The sequence below is a fragment of the Cetorhinus maximus genome, chromosome 20 (genome assembly GCF_964194155.1).
Source record: "Cetorhinus maximus chromosome 20, sCetMax3.hap1.1, whole genome shotgun sequence".
NCBI classification, from domain to species: domain Eukaryota; kingdom Metazoa; phylum Chordata; class Chondrichthyes; order Lamniformes; family Cetorhinidae; genus Cetorhinus; species Cetorhinus maximus.
Window position 1 is genome coordinate 21,379,602 of NC_135898.1, and position 15,934 is coordinate 21,395,535.

The window sequence follows — 15,934 nt, forward strand, 5'->3', positions numbered from 1 at the left end:
TAAAGAATTCAAAAGAAATTTCATTACCCAGAGTGTGGTTAGCATATGGAACACACCACCACAGGGAGTAGGTGAGGTCAATCATATAGATACATTTAAAGGGAAGCTAGATGAGCACGAAGGAGAAAGGAATAGCAGGACATGCTGACTGGGCGAGAAGACGGGTGGGAGCAAGGTCGTGTGGAGCATAAACGCCGGCACTTGTCAGGCAGAATGGCCTGTTCTTGTGCTGTAAACACCAAGTAATCCTGTTGAAAATGGGATCAGTGAAATGATCCCTAATTTTAAAAACCATCACTCCAAAAGCCCTGCGGTTTAAACTTACAATTATCTGACTCGTCAAGGATTTCAGATTTGATGATCTCTTCAATGACATCGCCAAGCGTCACTAAACCCAGCACTTCGTAGAAGGGGTCACCATCCCCCTCGTTGTTCACCTTCTGAACCATTGCCATATGCGATTTACCTCAAAACAGAAACATGAAACAGCTGTTATAACCACTGAACGGAGTTAGGCAACAAAACAGAGCAGCAAAGTAACACGAGCTAACTTGGATTCAACACTTTTTTTTCCCCAGAAAAGTTGGCTTTACTTGCCCCTTTCTCTCTCTCCCTCTTTAACGGTTGGCAAATGTGGAAGAACCTTCACTACCAACGTTGCAGGCTACCCATCACTGGGCCACCATGTCGATTTCTGTCCACCACTATTTTCACAATTCTTTCTACGTGCCCACTCTACAGAATCTTACAGCAGGAGGCCATTCAGTCCATCGTGCCTGTGCCAGCTCTTCTAAAGAGCCATCCTATAAGTCCCACTCCTTGGCTCTTCTCCCACAGCCCTGCAATTTTTTTTAAACTGGCTTTTCAAGTATTTATCCGATTCCCTTCATAAACGTTACTAATAAGTCTGCTTCCATGTCCCTTTTAGGCAGTGAATTCTAGAACATAACAACTCATTCTGTTTAAAAAGTCATTACCCCCGCCCCCAGGCTCTTTTGCCAATTATCTTAAATCTACCCAAATGGTACTGACCCTTCTGTCAGCGCAACCAGTTTATCCTCCTCTATTTCATCAAAACCACTCAGCATTTTGAACACCCTTACTAAATCTCCCCTTAACCATCTCTGCTTTCGAGAGATCACGCCCAATACACGTGCCAGGAAACCACCTGAAAGACTGAACTTGTAAATTCCTAGCCGGTGCAAATATTATGTTGCCTTGAAAAATATGTACTTGTAAATATGACATATATAGCCGAGTTAAAGTTGGAGAAATGCAATAATTATGGTTTCATTTAGTGGGCAATGTGCCTTTAGGGAAGATCACATGATCTGTAGTAACCAATAGGAAAGTAGCGTGGGCTACCTCAGCAGGTAGTGTAGAGTTAGAGTTGGAGCTGGAGTTGAAAGCACATGTAGTGGCTGCTGAATATATTGTAAATAAACTTAACGTTTGCACCCATGAAGTGTCTGCAGATCAACTCTGTCACTAATAATACAGCTCAGCCACCCGACACCACTCAGCCTCCCCATAAAAGAGAAGTACCCCACCCTTGCTACCATTCTGGTAAATCGATCTGCACCCTCACCAAGGCCTCGACATCTGTCTGAAAGTGCACCGCCCAGAATTGGACACAACACTCCAACTGCAACTTATTCAGTGATCTTTTGTGTCACCAAACAGCTTTCTACGAAGCAATTCTCAGGTGACGACTGGTATCTGTTGCTTCTTGTATCCCCCGCTTTTCTGCTTTGCCAAGCTTCCTAAAAATGCCAGCTTCTCTCTCAGCATTCAGTTTAATTTGTTCACTGACCTGCTGTGCATTTATCCCTTTTTGATTTAACACTGGGTAAACTCCCTTCGGGGAGGGGGGAAGAGAGTGCTTGTACATTAATCCAAAAGTGGATTTCAATGTATTGTATTTCAGGCAATAAGTAACATGAAGATTTGAAGTGAATGCATCGGTTACTGTACTCAGGCTCCTGATAGGGGCCTAAGATCCTGACCGAAAGATGAGGAAATTGGGGAAAGAAGGGGAAAAAAAACAAGATTCCAGAGAAACATGTTGGGAATTCTCAAAATAAGGAGTAGCTTCTTAATTTGGCAATGGTAAACCAGACCATAATTGTGCCGCTGGTCACTGGGATACTGACCAGGATATGTCCAAACCACACAGATATATCCAAACCACCTACATCTCATCAACAACAATTAAATGTACCAGACTCTGGCATTAATATAGGTACACTAAAGCGCTTTTGAAGCTCCCCTCCTAATAACACAAATTATACCAGCCCATTGCAACAGTTCACTACTTTAAAAGGCTCTTGCCTAGCTGTTGTTGTTGTTTCAGCGTTATGAAATATAGCTCAGCCCTCAGGCGACCGCTTTGAAACCACTTCAGTTCTCTTAAACCTCTACCTACAGTGGATTTTGCAGGATGCGTCTCAGCAGTTATTGGCTGTGCTTTTTGGCTGAATGATACTGGCCTCCTAGTGACAAAGCAGGATTATGCAACTTGTGTCAATGCGTGATAGTGAAGTGTTAACAACTGCAATCAAGTCTTTTTGAGTAATGGAACTCAGCTCCTACTGCTGGGAACTCCCATTATATATAAACTACAGCCAAACAATAACCCAGCACAGAATGGGTTACCTTAAATTTGTCTCCTCTGGTTACTGACCCTCCTGCTACTGGAAACAGTTTTGCCCTATCTACTCCATCAAAACACCTTATAATTTGGAAAAACATCTATTAATTCTCCTCCCCTCTCTACTCCCATCCAGAAAACCATCCCAGCTCCTCCAGTTTCTCCATATAGCTGAAGTCGTGGCTATCATTCTGGTAAATCTCCTCTGCAGCCTCCCTAAGGACCTGACATCCTTCCTAAAGTGTGATGCCCAAAATTGGGAATGATTTATAAAGGTTCAGCCTAACGTCCTCACTTTTCTACTCTAAACCTCTATTTCTAAAGCCCTAGATCATACATGTTGTTGTTTAAAAGACAGCCTTCTCAACTTGTCCAGCCACTTTTAAAGATTTGTGTAGATGAACCCACAACTGATGGCTGGCAAGACCAGCACCAACAGAGTTCATGCTGCCTCTGAGATCAGACAAAGATGGGCCAGAGAAGCCAGGAACTGAGGGCGGAATTAAACTGAAACATGGCCCAAGTTACTGCTCCGGATTATAGGGGGGCGATGCACGCCACTTTGAGGCATGGACGTGGCTTATGAGAATCTCCATGCAGGACGTGGAGAGACAAAAGAATTTCAGTTAATCTCGAGCACAATTCCTTCAAAGGCTCTTCTCAAAGCGTTGTGCTAAGGGACATTTTTGTAATGGGACAAACAATCACCTTTCTTAAACTCTTCCAGCACGGCATCCAACTTGGTGTCGTTAAACACAAAATGCAGAGGGTGGTTGTAGAATTTGATAATGGTGTTCAAAGGTGTGCAGTCCTCAGGGTCAACCATGGCGAGGTCTTTCACATAGACTATGTCCACAATGTTGGACCTCTCCTCTTCATAGACTGGGATCCTGGTGTAGCCGCACTGCATGATTTCAGACATGGTGTTGAAGTCCAGCACGGCTTCAGTGCTGAGCATGAAGCAGTCCTTCAAGCCAGTCATGATGTCCTCCACCACTTTAGTCCTCAGTGAGCCCCGGCTGAACTCCTCCTTCACGAACTCGCTGTAGGGGTCGCTGGAGCGCAGCATGTCCAGGATCTTCTCGCGAATGTAGCAGGTGCTGATGTCCTGCCGCAGGGCCCAGTTGAGCAGCAGGGCAACGGGCAAAGCGAGCGGCGCGGCGAGGACCATGAACAGACGGGTCAGCCAGGTGGTGCGGGAGGCGATGGCGAAGCCGTAACGCGAGCAGACGGCGTAGGGGAGAATCTCACCCAGCAGGAACAGCAGGGCGGAGCAGGCGAGGATGGCGGGCAGGATGGCACCCAGCGCCTGGTGGAACAGAACGCCCAGGCACGAGTTGGCCAGCACATTGCCCAGCACCAGGGAGCAGAGGACCAGGTTGCCCCGCCGGCGGAGGGGCTCCAACAACTCGGCGCTCCGCTTCTCCCTCTCCGAGCCACAGTGGTGGATGATGTGCAGCTCCAGGGGGTCCAGCCACAGGACGCTGAGGTGCAGCAGGTTGAAGAGGGCCGAGAAGATCAGCAACAGGGCCAGGAGCAGCACCTGGCCCCACACAGCCAGGGGGTACTGAGTGGGCTGGATGTCCAGGGGTGTGTCCCAGCCTCCAGGGGGCTTCCACAGCTCCTTCTGAATCTGGGTGCACAGGTAATAGAGGCCCCCCGCCTGGCCAGCCTGGACGCTTACTAGCACGGAGCCATCACTCAGGTTCTCCCCCAGCTCTATCCAGGTCCTCTCCAGGCTGTTGTTGCCGCACTCTCGCTGGGGGCTGAAGGCCAGCCAAGGCCAATCCTCCCAGCCCAGCCGCTGGCCGAACACCCTCAGCTGGAAGCGGGCCCCGGGCCTGGCTCGAATCGTCCCGCCTTCCATGCGGACGGGGCCCCCGCCGCTCTCCAGCCGGACACCCACCACGTCGCGTTCCCCACCGGCCGCCAGAGCCCAGAGGGCGGTCAGCGCCAGACGAAAGCTGCGCTCTCCCGCCGCCATCTTAACGGGGCTGGCCGCCCATCTGAGTCACGTGACCACCCGGAGACAACCCAACTCGCTCGCAGAACGTGATTGACCGGCCGCTTGTCCAATCATAGCCCGCCGCCCCTAACAACGTCCAATCATTACGCACCGCCCCCACCCCCGACCAATCAAAGCCAAGGGGCCGGGAAGCCAACCCCCTTTCAAGTGTGGTTGAAAGCGCACTGTAAACATCGCGCAACGCTGCACATCTGAAAGGGAGGAAAGCTACAGGCTCCTCACCTTATCCTCAAAAAGAGGATTAGCACTAATTTTTCATTGCAATCTCCCCCAAAACAAAAATTGCATTCATTTAACACCTCTTTTGAAACATATGGAGTGACTGAACACCCTTGAAATTTTCCAGCTGATCAGAGAAAGCCAGTAAGGATTTGTAAGAGGGGACAAAAACAGCAAATGCTGGAAAACCTCAGGTCTGACATCATCTGTGGAAAGGAGAGTCTATTCTCCTCTTCTTCTGAAGAGTCATATGGACTGGAAACGTTAACTCTGTTTTTCTCTCCACAGATACTGTTAGACCTGCTGAGGTTTTCCAGCATTTTCTGCTTTTGTTTCAGATTTCCAGCATCTGCAGTATTTTGCTTTTATATTTGCTAAAGCAATTTTTTTTTTGGAAGAGGTGACTATAGCGGACAAGGGAATTGTTCTGTAGATGTTAGTTATCTGGACTTCCAGAAAGCATTTGATAAAATCCCTTTGTCAGAGACAATAGCTCAAAGTGAAGCCCGTGGAATTCAAGGCAAAGCACTGACCTGGTTTGGAAATTGGCTGAGCGGCAGGAGACATTTAAGATAACTCTTAATTTAGCAGGATGTGACTAGTGGCACCTAGTGTTAGGGCTTCAACTCTTCACTATTTATTAACGACTTAAAGGAATAGAATCAAAGAATGGTTAAAACACAGAAGGCAGCCATTCAGACCCTGGTGACAGCTGGCGAGCATAACTCGCTAGTGAACAACATACGCAAATTTACTGAGGATGAAGATGGTGGCAACATAAATAGTGTAGGTGGAAGCATCAAATTACAAAGATATATTGAAAGATTAAGTAAATAGGCAAAACTGTGGCAAATGAATTTCAATGTAGGCAAATGTGAAGTCATCTTAGATTCTCCATAAGGGGTTAATGGTTATCAGGGGCAGGCAGGAACGTGGAGTTGAAGTTACAATCAGATCAGAGCAGGTTCGAGAGAGCCGAGTGGCCTATTCCTATTCAGATGTTCATATGTTTGTATCCACTTTGAATCTTAAAAGAATGGAAAACTTCTTAAGTGATGAAAATCCAGAAACAGTGGAGGTCCATGGGGACTTAAGGGTCCAGGTATATAGATCATTGAAATATTATGAACTGGTAGAGAAAGTAATAAAAAGGGCTAGAATACAAAGAGGGGAGATGGAATATTACAGCCATACAAAGCCCTGTTTAGACCACACCCAAGTACTGTGAGCAGTTCTGGGCACCACAACTTAGAGGATATATTGGAGAAAAGGCCGTGTAGCTTTAATAGACCGATACATGAACTCCTTGTGTTAAAATACAAGGTGCAATTACAAAGGGTTATATTCCCTGGAATTTAGAAGGTTATGGGTTAATTTCATCAAAATGTTCAAGACATTAAGGGGAACAGATGGGACAGAAAAAAACAAAATGCTGCAAAAACTCAGCAGGTCTGGCAGCATCTGCAGAAAGAGAAACAGAGTTCATGTTTCGAGTCCATATGGCTTCTTCAGAGATGAAGAGAGGTAGCAATGTGATGGGTTTTATGCTGTTGAAAAAGCAGATGGAGCAAAATAGGTCAGAGATAGGTTGGGGCTCAGGAGAGATTAAATTATAAAGATGTCATGAAACACAAGACAAAGAGAGTGGTAATTATAATATTAAAGACAAAAGCTTTGGTCTAGGGTAGATGTTTACATCAGAATAAAAATTAGCACTGTCTGAAAGCAAAATAGCAGAAAAGGGTCAGTGCTGTCTGACTTGTTGGGAAAATAAATCAAAATGGAGGATAAAAAAAGGGGGTGAGGATGGAGGAGAGTGTTCATGGTCCGAAGTTGTTGAACTCAATGTTAAGTCTGGAAGGCTGTAAAGGGCCTCGTCGAAAGGTGAGGTGCTGTTCCTCCAATTTGCATTGGAACATTCTAACAGGCTGAGAACAGAAATGTGAACATGAGAGCAAGATAGTGAATTGAAACAGCAAACGACAGGAAGATCTGGGTCATGCTTCCGGAATGAGGGAAGGTGTTCTGCAAAGTGGTCACCCAGTCTACGTTCAGTCTCCCCAGTGTAGAGCAGATCGCAGTGTAAGCAGCGAATACAGTGGACTAAACTGAACGAAGTGCAAGTAAATCACTGCTTCACTTGGAAGGAGTGTTTGGGGCCTTGGACAGTGAGGATGGAGGTAAAGGGGGAGGTGTTGCACGAAAAGGCGATGAGGTGTTGGGGTGATAGTCTAGAAGACCAGGGTGTCACAGAGGAAATTGTCGCCTCGGAATGCTGACGTGGGGTGGGGGTGGTGAGAGGAAGATGTGTCTGGAGGTGGCATCATGCTGGAGGATGATCCTTTGAATATAGAGGCTGGTGCTGTGGAAAGTGAGGAACCCTATCATGGTTCTGAGAAGGTGGGGGCGGAAATGCAGGAAATTGGTCAGACATGGTCGAGGGCCCTGTCAACAACAGTGGAGGCAGGGGGTGGGGGCGCAGGGGGAAGGAGTCTTCAGTTGAAGAAAAAGGAAGACATGTCAGAAGCATGATTGTTGGACGTAGTATTAGAACTGATACAACAGAGATGGAGAAATAGGAGAATGGAATGGAGTCCTTACAGGAAGCAGGATGTGAGGAGGTGAAGTTGAGGTAGCTGTGGGAGTTGGTGGGCTTGTAATGAATATTAGTAGGCAGTTTATCACCGGAAATGGAGACAAAAAAGTCAAGGAAGGGAAGTGTCAGAGAAGGACCATATGAAGGTGAAAGGGTGGAAACTGGAAAAAGGATAGAAAATGAGATAGAAGGGGGCATAAAACCACAGATAAATGAATAAAAATAATAATAAAAATAAGTGGATAAAAAGTAAAAACTAATGTAAGAAAAAGGGGATAAAAAAGGGGGTGAGGATGGAGGACAGTGTTCGTGGTCTGAAGTTGTTGAACTCAATGTTAAGTCCAGAAGACTGTAAAGTACCTAGTCGGAAGATGAGGTGCTGTTCCTCCAGTTTGCATTGGGCTTCGCTGGAACATTGCAGCAAGCCAAGGATGGACATGTGGGCGTGAGAGCAAGCTGGTCTGTTGAAATGGCAAGTGACTGGAAGGTCTGGGTCATGCTTGCAGACAGACCGGAGGTGTTCCACAAAGAGATCACCCAATCTGCGTTTGGTCTCCCCAATTTAGAGAAGTCTGTATCTTGTTCTCATGTTTTGCTTTCAGACAGCACGGACCCCTGTCTGCTCTTAACAGATTCCACTGTTTTGCTTTCAGACAGTGCTGACCTTCATTCTGATATTAACACCTACTCTGGACCAAAACTTCCATCTTTAATCCTATCATTGCTACTCCCTTTGTCTTGTGTTCCATGACATCTTTGCCATTTAATCTCTTCTGACCCCCAGTTTATCCTTGACCTTCCATTTTGCTCCACCCATTTTTTCAACTACATAAAACCCATCACATTGCTACCTCTCTTCAGCTCTGAAGAAATCACATGGACTCGAAATGTTAACTCTGTTTCTCGCTCCAAAGATGCTGCCAGACAAAGAACAAATTAAAGTACAGCACAGGAACAGGCCCTTCGGCCCTCCAAGCCTGCGCCGATCAGATTGCCCGTCAACTAAAACATTTTGCACTTCCGGGGTCCGTATCCCTCTATTCCTATCCTATTCATGTATTTGTCAAGCTGCCTCTTAAACACCACTATTGTACCTGCTTCCACCACCTCCTCTGGCAGCGAATTCCAGACACTCACTACCTTCCGCATAAAAAACTTGCCCCGCACATCTCCTTTATAGTTTTTTCCTCTCACCTTATATCTATGTCCCCTAGTAATTGACTCTTCCACCCTGGGAAAAAGCTTCTGACTATCTACTCTGTCCATGCCACTCAATTTTGTAAACTTCTAACAAGTCGCACCTCAATCTCCGTCGCTCTAGTGAGAACAATCTGAGTTTCTCCAACCTCATAGCTAATAACCTCCAGACCAGGCAGCATCCTGGTAAACTTCCTCTGCATCCACTCCAACGCCTCCATATCCCTCTGGTAATGTGGTAACCAGAATTGCACGCAATATTCCAAGTGTGGCCTAACCAAAGTTCTATACAGCTGCAGCATGACTTCCCAGCTTTTATACTCAATACCCCTGCCAATGAAGGCAAGCATGCCATATGCCTTCCTGACTACCTTATCCACCTGCGTTGCCACTTTCAGTGACCTGTGGACCTGTACACCCAGATCCCTCTGCCTGTCGATGCACTTAAGGGTTCTGGCACTTACTGTATAATTCCTGCCTGTATTAGACCTTCCAAAATGCATTACTTCGCATTTGTCCGGATTAAACTCCATCTGCCATTTCTCCGCCCAAGTCTCCAACCGATCTATATCCCGTTGTATCCTTTGACAATCCTCTTCACTATCTGCAACTCCTCCAACCCGCTGAGTTTTTCCAGCACTTTTGTTATTTCATATTTCCAGCATCTGCAGTATTTTGATTTTATTAGGATAGAGAGAAACTATTTACACTGGTTGGGGAGTGTAGGACCAAGGAGTATAGCCTAAAAATTAGAGCCAGTTAGGTGCAAGATCAACCATAATCTCACTAAATGGCAAGGGGCCCTCCTACCCCTATGTTCTTTCATAAACTCAGGACATTCCAAAGCACTATAAATATTAATCCTCAAAATAAATCATCCAGTTATCAGTTGAAGTCACAAACCAAACATATCCTCTGCTGGAAATGAAAAAGGTCAGCCCTAGTTCAATGGTAGCCTCAGAGCATGGAAGCAACGCCAAACAGGCCAGTTGGCCCAACTAGTCTACGTCAGCTTTTTTGTCCTCCTCCCAGTCTTCCTCGTCTAACCCTGTCAGCATACTCATTTCTCCTCCAAGTACTTACCTGGCTTTCCATTAAATTCATCTGTTAATTACTTTATGTGGCCTTAATTACTCCATGCGGCAGCAAATTCCATATTCTCACCATTCTCTAGGTTAGAGATATTTCTCTTGGAATTATAGATTGGATTTATTTTACCTTCTATTTATGGACTGTAGTCTTGGACTGTTTCCCCTTTGTTTCCCCCTCAAGTGAAAACATCGCTGTCTCTCAAACTCCTTCAAAATTTTCAAGACCTTTTTTCGGGTCATCTCTCAGCCTTCTCTATTCTAAAGAAAAAAATAGTCCCAGCCTATTCCGTCCTTCCCGATTCCCTCATTGCTATCGTTTCCCACATTACAACAGTGACTATAATTCTGAAGTACTTTATTGGCTGGAAAAACTCTGGGACATTGGAGGTCACGAGAGGTGCTATGGAGATGCAGTTTCCTTTTCTCCAGGACTTCAGCTATATTGAGTTCTGTATTCTTTCAACAACAACTTGCTTTTATGTAGCATCTTTAATGTAACAAAACATCCCAAGACACTTAGCAGGAATGTTGTCAAACAAAATTTGAGTGAGCCACATAAGGAGATATTAAGACGACTGACCAAAATGCTTGACCAAAGAGATGGGTTTTAAGGAGGGTTGTGAAAGAGGAGTGCAGAGGTTTGGGAAGGAATTCCAGAGCCAAAGGTCTAGACAGCTCAAGGGATGGCCACCAATGGTGATGCAATTAAAATCAGGGATGCGAAAAAGAGGCCAGAATTGGAGGAGCGCAGATTCTGAGGGTTGAAGTTACAGAGGTAAGGAGGGTGAGGCCGTGAAGGCACTTGAAAACAAGGTTGATAATTTTAAAAATCAAGATATTGATGGGCCAGGAGCCAATATAAGTCTGTAAGCACATTATAGTGATCCTTTTCAGCCTTACATCATGGTATGAGCCTCACCCATCAAGAGGCATTGACCCAGTTCCCTCAATACTTTCGGAAGCTTTTGCTTTGGACCAGGTACTTGCTAGCCATCACCACCAATCTTCCACTTCCCTTTTGAACTTCACTGCCCCTTGCACGTGGGAGGAACTCAGCAGTAATACAAGTTGTCACCATATACTCATTGCAGTTTTACTGCTTAAATAGATGGCCACCTTTATGAACACTCCCCACTGAAGCTACACTTTCAAAACTCATAAACAGAAGGCAAGTACATACATAAAGCCTTACTTGTATGTTGTAAGAAAAGTACAGCAGATTTTGGATTGAACCCCACATCTCCCCCTATTGTATAATCCTCTACCATTGGAATTTGCAAAGCAATGCATTGTGTTGCAGCAAATCTGCAGGGAATCTGTAACCAAGGTTCCCTCACATCCAATTACATCAGAAACCAAGAACTCTATGGAAACCATTTAGCTCACAGCTTACATTTCAACAGCTTAAGCAAGCCTAGGCTCCAGAACCTTCAACCATAAGGGAACCAGGAAAGGGATTAGCAACAGATGAAAGTTGAATTTTCTATCTAACCCCCTTCCCTCCATTTAAACAGCAGTGATGAGAGTGCAAGCTTAACATATGCTTCAATATGGAACAATGAATAGAAATAAGACAACAGTGTGTGTCCTGGCTCAAGTGGGTCACAGTCTTGCCTTTCAGTCAGCTAACCATGGGTTCAAGCCTCACACCACACACGATGCACGTGTGGTGCCGAGGGAGCATTGCACTGTCGGAATGCCATCTTTTGGATGAAACCATAGACTGAAACTCCATAAAAGATCCCCATGGCACTATTCAAAAAGGAGCAGGGGAGTTCTTCCTAGCGCCCTGGCCAATGTATAACGCATTATCAACATCACTAAAAGAGATTATCCAGTCATTAGCAAATTGCTGTTTGCAGGAGTTTGCTATGAGGAAATTGGCTGCTGTGTTTCCTACTTCCAAAGTACTTTGTTGGCTGCAAAACACTTTGAGATGGCCTGAGGCAGTGAAGATGTAAATGAAACTCTAAAAATACAAGTTCTTCATCTTTCTACACCCCACCCCCTTTTTACACATGTCTTACCAAGACGGAACTCTGAACCAATCTCGCAGCAATTGTGTGCTCCAGAGAACTCATGGATTCCAGATGAGGAAATTTCTCTAAAGCCCTTGAGCCAGACTGGAACAGATTAGGTGCAAGTCCAGATCCAACCCATCCAGCCACACCAACTGCAATTATGATCAACCAGTTACCACTTAAAGAGAGGCACAAATTCTATGAACTTGGTGGGATTCTCTGGTGAAACAGATTCCTGAATCCGCTACTAGCATTACATGAAGGGATTTTACCATTTCCATGTACACTGTGTACATCATACTGCTGGCATCAAGTGGCAAGAAAGGGTTGTTGGGGCTAATACTTAGGGACACGAGCACTACAGTATAATTGGGATGTTGGCCACAATCAGAAAGAACACCAGCTGGATTGCAGAATTCTCCAGGTTGCCTTCTACAGCGAGCTGCAGTATAGACACTGCAACAGCACTGGGCAGACGGAATTATGAACAGACACATTAAAAGAAACTACTGAATTCTTCCAGTATTAACCCCAACAGTTAGCGAGACCACCACCGATGGCAGCATTTTCAATTAAAAGAGCCATTCTGCATGAGGACACCATTTTGTTACTGTACATGTCACTGGTCAGATCGCTGCCAGAGTTGTGTGTCCATTTTTGATTCCCACATGGTGGGTAATGTTGAAGCCCTGGAAAAAGGTCCAGAGGAGAGAGATAAGAATTATTCCCAGCTTGAAGAACCTCAGCTACTCAGGGTCAAAGAGTTTGGTCTATTTATTGTGGAGCCATGTAGACTTAAGAGGCAACCTGATAGAGGTTTATATAATAATGAAAGAGCTGGAGAGCATTCCTATTGATTGATTACCCCATTTTAGCAGATTTGGGAGGAGCAGCAGTCACGAGTTTAAACAGAGGAACAGACTAGATGTTGACAGAGGCGGAGGTCTTCATTCCCAGAGAATAGCAAGTTTTTGGAATATATTGTCTGATGTGACGAGAGGTTCCATCAAAAAGAGCGTCTGCTGACATGTGCATGCTGTTTCTAGAAAGAAGGGAATGAGGGAAAGTGGGTAGTGATGCTTATCATCAGTATGGGAACAAGATTGTTGAAAACAACAGTCCTTTTCTGTACTGAAACCTCTTTATGCTGGAGATGCAAAAAAGAGCATTAGAAAGATCCAAAGATTAATTTTTTTTTAATATAGAGAAATATAATACATTCCCCCAATTCAGAAGAAATCTCAGTACACAAGTTCTTCCTACATGGCGACCACATGCACCATGAGAATAAGTAGACTGATACTCCCTGCTTACAAAAACTCGCTAACACGTTACAGAAAATAATTAGATCAACAAGTTTGACACATCTGTTTTGGAAGTAGAGAGAGAAAAAATAACTCTTGCTGGTCACAGGTATAAAATCAGAAATTCAGCTTCCATTGGCAAAAGTCCGCAATGAACCAGTCACAGAGAGGAACACACTCGGCATTTACTAATCCTATCAAAAAAACATCAGAAAGTGCACAACCCAAAGATCAGGAAACGGTTCAAAAAGGATCAAGAGACAAAGTTTTGTTTGAAAAAGGAGGACAGGATATATTAATGCAAACTGTTCATGGAAACAAACAAAAAAAATCACAAAAATATACAAATAACATCTCATTGCAAAATAAATATGGTCTACACAGAGTGCCACCCATCAGGGTTAAATCAGGTTTCTTAATTCAAATGTCTCCTGAACATGCAGAACCAGAGGAACATTACCCACAAGCAAGGAAGGAAGTTGGTCTGGGAATGTCACAGCATTCTGGATCACCTCCCATTTGCTTTCTAATTATTGCTAGTGCAAACAGCTGTCAAAGTTTGAATATTACAATTGCCCAAGAAACTTATTTTAATATACATAGATTTATATTTTAAAAAAACAATTCTAAAATTTACACTCTGAAAAATGATTGCCATTTCTTAGTGCACACTTCATTCAAGGACATTTTCATCTCCACCACCCGCCCCTCAATCCCCTCTGCCACAGGGAAGAACACATTTTAAAGCTCTTTAATACCACCAAGAGGTTAAACAATGTGAGGAGGGAAGCCTTGAGGTTTGTTGCGGATCTAAGGAGACCGAGTTAATGGAAATAAAAATACATTTGATGGGTGAAATTGGTTGCGCCATGTGTGCATGTTATGGAGTCATTTCTATTTATCTTTTTGCTGCAAGTGGGCATTCTTGATGGGTGAGCACTCTTCGTTGCCTGTTCGACCACAAAGGGAACACAATTAATCCCAATTCCATCCCTTCAGGAAGTCTGTGCACAAGCCCTTTGTAGCAGGACTCAGCAGACAGGCTGCAGCTGATGCACTCTCCAGTATAACAGCCAGAGGTTGAGTCCAAGATCGTGCACACCAGGCAACAGACTTAACTGAGAAATTCTGGGAGCCTCTAAAAGAAAACGGAATGATTGATGGTCACAATCGCGCAGAGTCCCTGGGAAACTCAACTCACTCACAATTTTAAATAGTTAAAGGGGTTTGTCCAATTCACAGGAAGGACTTGGGACAAAATGATAACTTCTAAAGTGGGTTGCGCCTTAACCAGCATCTTGCAACCCAATGCTAAACAATTAAAATTTGTCTCTAAGAAAAAGAATGATTCATCAGAAAGTCTGCCTGGAGTGCAAATGTTCCCAAATTGGAAGACAAGAACCAACATAAAAAATATAATATAAATAAACCAACAGTAAATTATCACATTGCAAATCATTCAGGAGAATACACCAACAGGCCTGTTAGTTCTAACAGTCACAGATCAGAGCGCACAAGAGTTGTAGCCCGGCATTGTAGTGGTGACCTACATGTTCGGTTTCTTCAATCAATCTCTTAGCCACATTTAGAAATACATTTTTAAAAAAGCAGCCAGCCCTAGCCACAAAGGGAGTCTCAGTGTGGAATTCTGCACCTTACAGACTCACTGCTTAGTAAACTCTCATCTTCAGCCCTGGAAGGTTCACTTAACAACTTGCATTTAGAAGCTGTCAGACCAGCAGCACTGAGCAACACATGAGCAGGACTGTGCTTTGGAAATAAATCTTAGCTTTGCATCAAGATATTAACAAAGCAAAATTTTAAAAAAGACACAGGCCAAGTTTGTATCTGCCACTTCATTCACAAAGTCCCTTCTTCACTAAAAATATTACTAAACATACAGTTACCTGTTTGAATGAAGGCTTTTCAATGAAAACACTGACCTGTCTCCCTTCATCAGATGCGGATATGCATTCTCAGCATTTCCTGCTACATTTTCTCAGGAAAGTAATTTCATTCACGTGGCACTCGCTGAATCTGCACAAACCACCTTTGCCACTTGGCCTGGGTTACAGCCCACGCGTTACACTGAAGGTGGTCTACAGATATGAGCCCACTGTGGGGCCTGAAGCTTTCTTGAAACATGGTCACACATGGGTCAGTGCATCTGGGACACGAAACCACAGGGGCTTGGCTGTCCTCCCCAAGACCCCCATGGCTTCACTTCAATTGCTACTGAGAATACAACGTTTGGTTAATATTTCAAAATCCAATTCTCCAACCTTAAGGAAACCCTAGATACAGGAATTGGGTTGGACCAGACATGCGAGAGCACAAGATGGCTATTTTACCATTGCTTACTTGAATAGTTCTGGAACATTTAATCTGCTTCCCTACCTCTCTCCAACAACTCCACCCCCCGCCCCCCAAAAAATAACAATAAAAATCCCAATGACTTTGGCTATGATCTAAAGATCGCCCAAGTTCTTGAACTCTAACATGTGCCAATGCAATGTTGTTCACTCAACCTCCACCACTCAGGGTAAAAGTAGATCAAGGTCACGGTAGAAGGTTTGAATTGCCTGGTTTGAGGGGGCAAAGATCCGCAAGAACCTGGATAAATGGCGTAAATGCCATTTCTCTTGAAAATTCTGTGATCTTCTACCTAAACACTGGTGGATGATCAGAAGCCAGTCCCCTGAAGGTTTTGGTGTACCAATCAGGACTGACTGGGAGCTCCAGTGACCAAACATCTTGGGTTGCGAACTGGCAGAAGCTGATGTGACACCCACTATCGATTAGGGGGGTTTACCAAACCAAGGAAGCTGGC

The 15,934-nt window shown here is 44.6% G+C and overlaps 1 protein-coding gene across 4 annotated transcripts in view; it reads right to left on the minus strand.

The window, feature by feature from the left end:
- LOC144694930 (metal transporter CNNM4-like) overlaps nucleotides 1–15,934 on the minus strand; it is a 34,470-nt gene that overhangs the window by 14,758 nt on the left and 3,778 nt on the right. For 3 of the 4 annotated variants that reach the window (XR_013579838.1, XR_013579839.1, XM_078565711.1), the window contains exon 2: nucleotides 326–466. Coding sequence is in view for 2 of the 4 variants with exons in the window: in XM_078565711.1 (XP_078421837.1) it covers nucleotides 326–466 (141 nt within the window). In the remaining 2 variants the exon portion in view is untranslated. Of the gene's footprint in view, nucleotides 1–325; nucleotides 467–3,358; nucleotides 4,639–15,934 lie in introns of those variants that run through there. The other variant, XM_078565712.1, reaches the window with a different exon arrangement.